This window comes from Archocentrus centrarchus, unplaced genomic scaffold, assembly GCF_007364275.1.
Source record: "Archocentrus centrarchus isolate MPI-CPG fArcCen1 unplaced genomic scaffold, fArcCen1 scaffold_27_ctg1, whole genome shotgun sequence".
Taxonomy (NCBI): Eukaryota; Metazoa; Chordata; class Actinopteri; order Cichliformes; family Cichlidae; genus Archocentrus; species Archocentrus centrarchus.
Genome location: NW_022060257.1, coordinates 1,664,188 through 1,673,785, shown reverse-complemented (window position 1 = coordinate 1,673,785; position 9,598 = coordinate 1,664,188). Strand labels below are relative to the sequence as shown.

The 9,598-nt window shown below is 39.3% G+C and overlaps 1 protein-coding gene across 3 annotated transcripts in view; it reads right to left on the bottom strand.

Moving 5' to 3' along the window:
• Positions 1-2,926: 2,926 nt before the first annotated feature.
• pnpla7b (patatin-like phospholipase domain containing 7b) overlaps positions 2,927-9,598 on the bottom strand; it is a 28,321-nt gene continuing 21,649 nt past the window's right edge. The window contains exons 26-35 of one of the 3 annotated variants that reach the window (XM_030723741.1): positions 7,489-7,645; positions 7,163-7,279; positions 6,903-6,972; positions 6,415-6,531; positions 5,297-5,445; positions 4,996-5,148; positions 4,791-4,907; positions 3,740-3,824; positions 3,397-3,533; positions 2,927-3,284 (exon numbers count right to left, since the gene is read on the bottom strand). In XM_030723741.1, coding sequence (XP_030579601.1) covers positions 3,219-3,284; positions 3,397-3,533; positions 3,740-3,824; positions 4,791-4,907; positions 4,996-5,148; positions 5,297-5,445; positions 6,415-6,531; positions 6,903-6,972; positions 7,163-7,279; positions 7,489-7,645 — 1,168 coding nt within the window. In that variant the 3' untranslated portion in view covers positions 2,927-3,218. Of the gene's footprint in view, positions 3,285-3,396; positions 3,534-3,739; positions 3,825-4,790; positions 4,908-4,995; positions 5,149-5,296; positions 5,446-5,871; positions 6,060-6,414; positions 6,532-6,902; positions 6,973-7,162; positions 7,280-7,488; positions 7,646-9,598 lie in introns of those variants that run through there. The other 2 variants (XM_030723742.1, XM_030723744.1) reach the window with 2 other exon arrangements.

The window sequence follows — 9,598 nt, the reverse complement described above, 5'->3', positions numbered from 1 at the left end:
GCAGAGCTTCCAGCTATCAGGCTCTTCTGTGGAACCAGCTCCCAGTCTGGATTCAGGAGACAGACTCCCTCTTTATAATTAAGATTAGGATTCAAACTTTCTTTTTGATAAAGCTTACAGTTATGACTGAATATAGGGCTTAGGATGCTGGGGGACTTCCGATGATGCACTGAGCATTTCTTCTCCACTCACCTCTTGTGTCTCCTTTATATGGCACTGCTGCATGTCATTTACTTTTGCCTTCTACGCATAGTTTGTGTTTTTTCTGGCTCTGTGGGATGTGTCTACCTGTTAAGATCCCCTTGGCATCATAGGAGATCCCCTGATTGTTGGGGCTACTGAAAGTTTGTAAGTTCATTCAAAGTGAAACAGAAACAGTAACAATTATTTTCAGTTTTATTTTGAACATAGCAACACTGTTTTACTTCTGGACTTGAGCAGGTTTACAGCATTTTGGCATTCAGACAGAAAAAATTAAAAACACACTGTACTGACAATTTAACATTCAAAGTCACTCTCCACAGTTCTGCAGAAAGATATAACTGGTAATAAATCACAACAAATGGAAATCAAAGATTTCAGTTATTCACATGTAATGTGTCATGGTAACTACTCCGTATTTACGCAAAACCATCATCAATAGCAATATCTAACATTGCACTTATTGTAATTCGTGCAATTAGTGTAATTAGGTAAACAGGTTTGTTTGAGGAGCTGCACCAAGATCCAGGACAAGCTGAATATAGATCGTTTTGAACTGTGAATCATGCAGAGTTTCTACAGTAGAGTCTAAGATCAAAAATACGGAACAGGAAGTCAGCAGAATAGGTCTACTTTAACTTTTGTGTTCTCGTTATACAATCAGTTGATATGAATTATTATTACATAAGACAGTAAACCACAGTGAATAAAAAGTACAAACTTGCTTTAAACGTAATGACACATTCTGAAACATCAAAACCTCAGTTGAGGATTGCTGTGTGCGTTTCAGTGGTTTCCATCTTGGCTACACAGTGAAAAATGACTGACAACTCACCCATTTTCAGTGGCGCTGTGTGTTGTGGTATTGTTTGGCATTTGTGCATATTAGATTTCTTGTCTTTATGGTAGATGATTTTAGTATTATGTGTGATCAGAGCCTTGAAAAGGCCTGAAAAGGGATGTTCTAATCTATTGGCTGTTTTGCTGTCCAGGAACTGATGACACTGCGGCTTGAAATGTTGCACCACAAATACATGGGTTAAAATAAACATTTGGTAAATTGTGTACTGGCTGATGTTCATATTAGACATGGCCAAAGTTTCAAATATTAGGGTCAGTGATGTACAAGTAATCCCTGAGCCAAAGGCTCAGGCTTCAGACTGCTCTAAATGCTCCAGTTCAGACTATTTTTTCTACTCTTGAATCTTTATTATGTCATTGAGAAAGGATATCCTATGCTCTGGCTGTGAGTACTGAAGCCCCGCCCACCTGCAGTGATTTACATGACTTTGTGTTTGAGAGGGGAACCCAATCAGAGGAAAGTTGCCTCTTAGGATGAGGAACTAAAACAAGCTGTTTCAGAAAGAGAATGGACTGCGGCACTGGACCAGCGCTTTCACAGCCCTGACTGAAAACACTAATGGCTTCAGTGGGTCTATGCACCCACCAAAAAAACAAATGAATTAATAAAATTCAGAATATTGTCTCAGAACTCACAGTAACCACCATCAAAATGTTTGCTTTACACAGCAGCCCAAATGAATGAGGAACCATGAAGTGATAAATATAATGAAAGTAATGACCTCAAGCTGAGATTGATAAATATAGTTTTGCTTTTTTTACTTTTTAGTAAATAAAAAGTGCAGCATATTTCTCTGAACTGTAGTGGGATTTTTTTTTAAATAAGACTGGAAATAGTGATAAGTGATAATACTTCCAATGAGACAGTATAAAGTATAACGTGTCCATGTAAAAGGGGAACTTGTAACATTAAGGATTTGCTCAACAGAACTTGAACATTACAAGCAGTGACCTCTTTGCGGTCTCCCTTACACCATTGTTACACTTTCTACGTCATCAATTTTACCAGCCAGGCTCTCTCAAGACAGCAACTCATCCTCCAATCTGTGTCTCCATACCAACTAGCAAGTGGTATAAAGACACAAGTACATGTGTCTAGCTGTCCATGTGCACATCAACAGGGGAGTGTTTATTCAGATGTGGCCAACAATGTAACTTACCAATCACAGCAGAGCGGCCCTCAAGTTTATCACCAAACATTAGGTGTACCTGTAAGCCAGGGACTCCTAATCTACGAATGTAGCACCTCCCTTCAGTATAATACAGTCATCACTAATACTGCCACGACAGGAGGATATCTGCTGTCAAAACCATCTACAGTGTACATCAATGGCACATTCATAGATCGAGCACTTTGAATTATGCACACCACGTTAGACAGAAACTGGAATATGAGCTGAAATGTCTGCTATGAAGAAAACATAAATGTTTGTTATTCATCATGTAAAAAAATGTTTATGATATACATTCATCATATGATTGATGCACATATGAAAAAGCTTATTATAGTCACTGTTAAGAGTACACACATCTATGTGTGCAGATTGCTCTCAAAGAGGAGAAATCCCTTTATTATTGGACGGAAGAGAGGGTAACACTGTACTTGAAGTTCACTGTAACATAAAATAAAACACTGTGTAGGACTGTACAGATCAGAGCTCATCATGGCAGGAAGTAGCAAGGCACAGAACTGTCCCAAAAAGTGGCTCTGTGATTTATCAAGTATTATGCTGAAAGTCTGTAGTGCAGTTTGTGTTTACAATCTTTAACTTTTGAAAATTGGTGTTGTAATTACATCCATAGCCCCTGTTTACTGTCAGGGTTAAGCGTGATGATAAAAATTGTTTTTTGTTTGTTTTTTTTTCCCTCTAAATGTACTAATTTATCATTAAAACGAGTATGCTGCTAAATGGTGTGAGTCTAACTTTAAAGGTGCTCTCAGACAGTTGCATTCTGCAGAAGTGGAAAATGTTGAGGCTGGCATCAGCCTGTGGTGGACAGGCTCATGGGATCAGTGGGAAAGGCCACAACCGCAACTTCTTGCTGTCTGTAAGTAGCATCATTAGTGTCCTGCTGAAGTGTTCAGTGAGCGTGGTACCTGGCTGCTCACTGGGCCAGAGCCAACACTGCACTGAAGCAGCACACCTGACAGGAAGTCACAGCCCTGTACTTTGCAGGGGGTTCTTTACCCGGCGCCGAACTCTGACTGGAATTTCTTCGTCCTGTTTTTAAAAAAAGAAATAAAAACTTAAACTTTTCATTTTCATCATCATTTTTAATTGTTTGGGGTGCCCAAATAAGCTGGCATATGACAGAGCTTGGTTTAATACACACAGTTTCAGCAGTATCTGCTGTCTCCTCTTCCTCCTCCTCTGTGTGTTCACTGCCAGGGGTGAAGGCCTCATAGTCAGACAGTGCACTTTCCACCGCGTCTTCATCGTAGTCTGTCTGGTACTCATCAGACAGTTCCTCTGGAAGCAGACCAAACCAGAGACAGCATGAGCACCTTTCATTTATCAAACAGCCTTTTACATGAACAGTAGAAAATGATAAGTTAGGTGATGAACTCTTGAAAAAGACCTTTTCATTTTTTTTTTCTCAAATGAGAGTAGCTACTATGGCTATTAATACAAAAGCAAACCGCAATAATCAGATTTCTGCAGTACTGTCAACTAACCATCGATTACAGCATTCTTGATGGGTTCAATTCTCGACACAATCTCTGCCAGGTCAGTGAAGGAGGCGTTTGGGCATGTGACCACCTGAAAGACAGAGCTTATCATTCCAGCTAAGATCAGTTTCACTGGATTCATAATCTCTGCAGTGCTGGACAACCCGACAATAACGACAACAAAATTAGAACCAACTTCAAATCAATTACAAATCAAATACACTGAAAATATGTCAATGTAACTATGAGTAATTTAAAAATAAATCCATAAATAAAATAATACAGAAATTCAAAAATAATATAGTGTATTCAAAATCTGACTTCCTTAAATATATTTGTGTCACTCACTGAAGAACATTAGCAACAAAGACTCGACTTCTAACTTGAAGCAAGAATTTCTAAATACACCGATTTGCCACAAACGTCACTTTTTCTTAAAGCATGCATCAGCAATCCAAAGATATGCAAACCCAAGACCGAACTGCTGATGTGCTCTGCAGGTTAACTGGTGAGTCACTGGCTGATGATGTGAACGTAAGTATGAATGGTTGTCTGTCTCTCGGTGTTAACCCTATGATGGACTATGAAGGGAAATTTGCATGTGTGCTTAGATTAGTGGTAGATTTTCAAATAAGGATGTATAAGTTGTATGATTATGTTATATATAGTAATGTGTAAGTAGATGATAGTTTGCTCACACGCAAGACTTTAACAACAGGACAAAGTGTAGAAGTGCGTGTTGTCTGTTGTTTTGTTCTCTGTTTGTTTACGACTCAAAGCAGAGACACAGGAAACAGGCAGCTGAAGGGGGTTTGGATAAACACAACGCTGGAATGTGACCAGAGGATGGAAACAGAGATAATCCAGCTATTTGTAATTATTTGTGATGGTTAGAAGTGCAGCCAGAAAACGAAAAGGTATTCCTACTTTATAGAACAGGGCCATGGTTAGGTTACAGAGCAAGTTACCTTTGTAGCTGGCCCAGTGAAAACTTGATTACAGCTGAACAATCTAAAATAATAAACTACAAGAAAGTCTTTTTGATATTTGTACTCACATGACCGATTTTCGTCTTATGAAACTCCTCCTGATGTCGGTCCTTAAGCATGCTGTCCACCACACCGCTGCGCTGCCACACATCAAACAGTGTCTTCCCATGCTGGTACCCCACCTCCTACAGCCAGAGAGGCTCACTGTGAGATTGTGGGCCAGCAGATTAAATAAAATAGAATAAAGCATGTAGGAAGAGAGGAGAAGCTCACAGCAATCTCATCAAACTTTCCAAAGTCTAGTGTGCCATAGCGATCGATAGGCGGCCGGATGTACTCGCAGTAGTCACTGTTTTTGACCAGCTCAAGTTGCCGCTCACAGCAGACGTAAGCGAGTCGTGTTTGGATCTCTGCCATGTTCAGGACCTGGAGGGGGTAGCATGTTCATTTTGACAGGGCTGTGATGGTACATCATTTCTCCAAGAAGCGTTTAGCTGGTGACATTTTGCCTACAGTCTACAAGGGCTTCAGCTAAATGGATGCAAACAGTGAGGAGCTTAGTGGTTAAAAGCACCTTGACTTTCTCAGCTAGTGGATTTAACCGCTTCCACAGCAGCCACCAGCCGTTGAGATAATCACCATAGTTGGTCAGATTGGTCTCATCCCGGCTTCCAACATCGATTGCGATCACAACCTTGGCACCCATGGAGCGAGCCACGTCAGCTGCATACCATGACAGAGTGAGAGAAGTACATGCTGTTAACTTGTTTCCTCTTTCAGCTGATAAATATAACCAAAAATATTTTCTCATTTCCATTTCTATTCTTGTTTGTGTATCTGCCAATCACATACACCCACACAGATTCTGATGACAGAATATTAACCAGTGAAAGTCCCCAACGCCAACTCTGCTTTGAGTCATAAATGTCTAACGATGCAGAAAGAATACTTCAAATAAACCTTTTTCCATTTTTCTGACGTAACTACTAGAGTAGCTTTGCATGATTCACAGTTCAAAAGAATCCTTATTTATTCTTATTCATGCACTTGATGCAGCCCCAAAGTGCATCATCTGAAACAGGGATGGGCATTTCAAGCAAAAACACTGTTTAATATTCTGTGGGAAATATCTGACTATTCTTCACTCACCCCACTCTGATCTCATCTTACTGCATAGTTGTGACAGAACTGTAAGATGCTAGCTGATGTGCTAAATGCCTGGTGAAGTTTGCACTGGATCTTATTTTCATTCCTTTGGTTTCGGATCTCTCTCCTGTTTGCACAGTAAGATCGGATCTCACTGCACCACACCCTTTGTCTTCTTATTTTCAGCTCTGCTGATCCGAAGAAAAAGTTGAGCTATTGTCACAGTTTTGATGTTGACGGCGTCTGCTTGACAAAAACTTTAACACTGGCTATAACTAAAGAACCACGTGATCTATAATATTCAAATTCACAACATAGATGCATCTACTAAAAAACTTGGATGAGTTTGAATTTCGGCAACCTTGACCTCAAGCTAAAGATCAGAGGTCAAGTTTTGCATGTAGAGCAGCCTGATGCCTGAGCTTTTAGCTCACAGAGATTACCTGTACATATGCTGACCTCATTAGAAAGCTTGGCTATGCTTAATATGAATATAAATGAAAACACCCAGCATGTTGCTTCCACTACCCTCTCAGTGTGTCTCACCAGGAAGGTTGTTGATGTACCCTCCATCCATGAGCAAGTGTCCGTCTTTGGGATCACAAAGAGGTGGCAGGTAACCTGACAGAGACATGCTGGCCCGGACGTACCGCCACAATGATCCTGAACATGCAGGACAATCATACAGTCACAGGTACACAAAAAAATTGCAATAAATGCAATAAAGAGTGTGAATTGTCTAACACTATACAGAAATTAGTGGTTAGATTAAGTACTGCATCTAAGCTTCACAATATAAAATCTGTGATGGGATTTTAAGACTGGTGCAGGTTAAAAAAAACAAAATAAAGACAAATCTCACAAAGAAATGTCTTTATAATTTTTTATGACTATTTATTTAGTTTTTTCTGTGACTATCTCTCCTCTTTTCCTTTCTCCTTGCATTCTTCTTTGTTTGTTTTCTATCAAATTAGTCAGAATTTAGCAGAATGCTTCTAATATTAACAAAAGAGGAAAAAGAAGGTTTCACACACCGTCAGTATGAACTCTCATAGAGGAAGCTGTGATATCTGTTGTAATGTTGAAATACGGTAACCACAGGTCCTAGCAGTGGAGGGGTGAGAAGCAGCCAAAAAAACCTCATTAGCACAGAAAGGCACATGAGCTGTTGCATTTTAAGAACTGTGCTATGTGCATATGATGCAAGCTGGACATATTTTAACTCACGCACATGTGCAACACATTATTATTAGATTCGATGATGCTCCTGTTTTCAAAACACCCCACAGCTTACCTCTATCTGTTTGTTCTTGAAGACGGAGCTAATGCTGGAGTTAAAGGAGGCTCCAGAGAACATGGAGGTAACTGGGTATGTCAGATCCATGATCTTCTTAAAGTATGAAGTCATATCCTGAAGTTTTAAAAAGGAAGTGAAGAAAAACATGCACCGATTAGTGAGGAACAATTCAGCGTTTCTCTTGGGTCTAAAAAAAATCTGGAAGTGAAACTAGTTTCGGGAGCTGAAACACAAGAAAACACTTTAAAAATATGAGAGCAGGTGTCAGAAGTGTATATGCAAAAGACTGTATCTTCATTTTTTACAGCATAACATCCACACACCATTGCCCACTCATGAGCCCGGACCCTCATTCGACTGATACTCTTCTCCTCAGCGTACAGCGCTCCCATGAAGGAGCCGATGGAGGTGCCGCCCACCATGTCCACAGGGATCCCCACCTCATTCAGCGCCCGCAGGATGCCCACCTGAGAGCAGCCTCTGAAACACATTCATTTACATGATTTCTTTGACTTTTTACAAGTCTCACAGTATTTGCAGGAGTTCTTTAAATGGATAACCCAGCTGCTGCACACAGTGACATGAATGCATGTTTCCAATGAAACTGTGATATAATGTTACAGCAACACATTATTGCTTGTGAGAAAGAGCCTGAAGAAATAGTGCAGCCTTAAGCAATCATATTACATGATGGATAACAATTTAACTGGTGCTGATGAAGACTTGAGGCAGGCTATTTTATGTGTCACTGCAAAATGAAAGTTAAAACCAATGTGGATTTTTTTCAATTTTTTAAATTTGACTTACTGGTTTTACACGTATCTGCTATCACAGCTTTATTATTACATTTTTAAAATCATAGTCTGTATATAAAAGATGGACACAGCGTGAAGTCTGGTTGGGAAGCCCTGTCACTGTTTCACCTTAGTTTTTTTAAAGTGAGGGGTACTGCAAGTTTAATGGCCAACAACTTGTGATTGATTGGTCATAAGCTAATGAGCCAACGCTGGCCTACCTTATTTTGTCATTGAATAAAGACCATAATATATGAGATATATTTCATGTTTTATTCAGTAAGATGTGAGACTAGCAACTGACACCATTAAATAGTACGAAAACAACCAAACAACCGGGTGTCTTTTTGCAGTCAATGAAGTCGCCGCCTACTGGCCACTAGAAAGAATGCAGCTGTGAGGCACTTAAATATCAGCTTCACTTTTCAGAGCCGTCTATGATTAAAATGCTATTAGCTTCTTCTTAGCTAACCTAAACAAGCCATTGGGAAACACAATCAGCCAAACAAATGTATGATATGATAATAGTTTACTCAAATAGATAGTTTTATTTATTTTTATATTTAAAAATAGACTATATGAAGAATATGCACACTAATACTAGCAAAATATCTAGCTTTAGCTAACAGCAGAAACTGCCGACATTATTGATGTTGGTGAAGCTCACAAATGGGATTCTCTGATAATTTGATGTGCATATTTCGCTGATACAAAAATATCAGCATTTAAATATTACTTTCAGATGGTTTTAAATGGAGCCAGAAAGACAGCAATGCTGTCTGGTTTTGGGTGGTAGCAACTTGGATAGCTTAAATATAAAGCTCTAGTAGCAGAGTTGAGTAACCGTATAAATGAATTGGTACACAAGTAATTAAAATTTATATGCATCCTTGCACAGGCCTTTTTTTTTTTTTATCTTGCATCAGTAGCAAGACTGTGTGATTACATTACAAATGTTGTCCCAGAGGTATCTTATAAATGTTCTCACAAAAATCGCCACTTGGCAAAATCAGTTAGCACGTCCTGACTATAGTCAATTAATTTCAACATACAATGTATTTTTTGTCAGGGTGGCAGGAATACACTGCTGTAATAATGTGCAAATCAGTCAGGAAGAAATATTATTTGAAGAAAAATTGTGACAACGGTTCAGTTTAGTTGCCAATATTGACAGATTGGAGGAAAAGTAGCAAATATAACCACAGGTGCTTACATGGATGAAAACAGGAAGGCAGACAGCTAAGGCTCAGACTGCAGCCACAGATTCAATAATAGCTCACATGTAAAAGCATTACTGCTGCAGTCACATGACCATCAAGCGTCTCAGGTCATATCTCAGAGGAATACAGTCCCTACCTTGCCAGAGCTCCAGGATAAGCCAGAGCAGTGAGAAAAGAAACAGATTCATCAAGAAAGAAACAGTTATTATAGGTAATGCACACAACAACAAAAAAAAACAGAAAGAAATTGTGTTGTTTATACAATATAGTCTAATTTTACTGGCATAACGCGTTCAATAAGAGTAACTCTGGTGTAGGATATATTCAGATTCTAATGTAGCAGCAGAAGGCCTAACTAAGGCTCAGACGCCTCCCAAGGCTCATAAGGTAATAGTGCTGGGACAAAATACCGATATGGT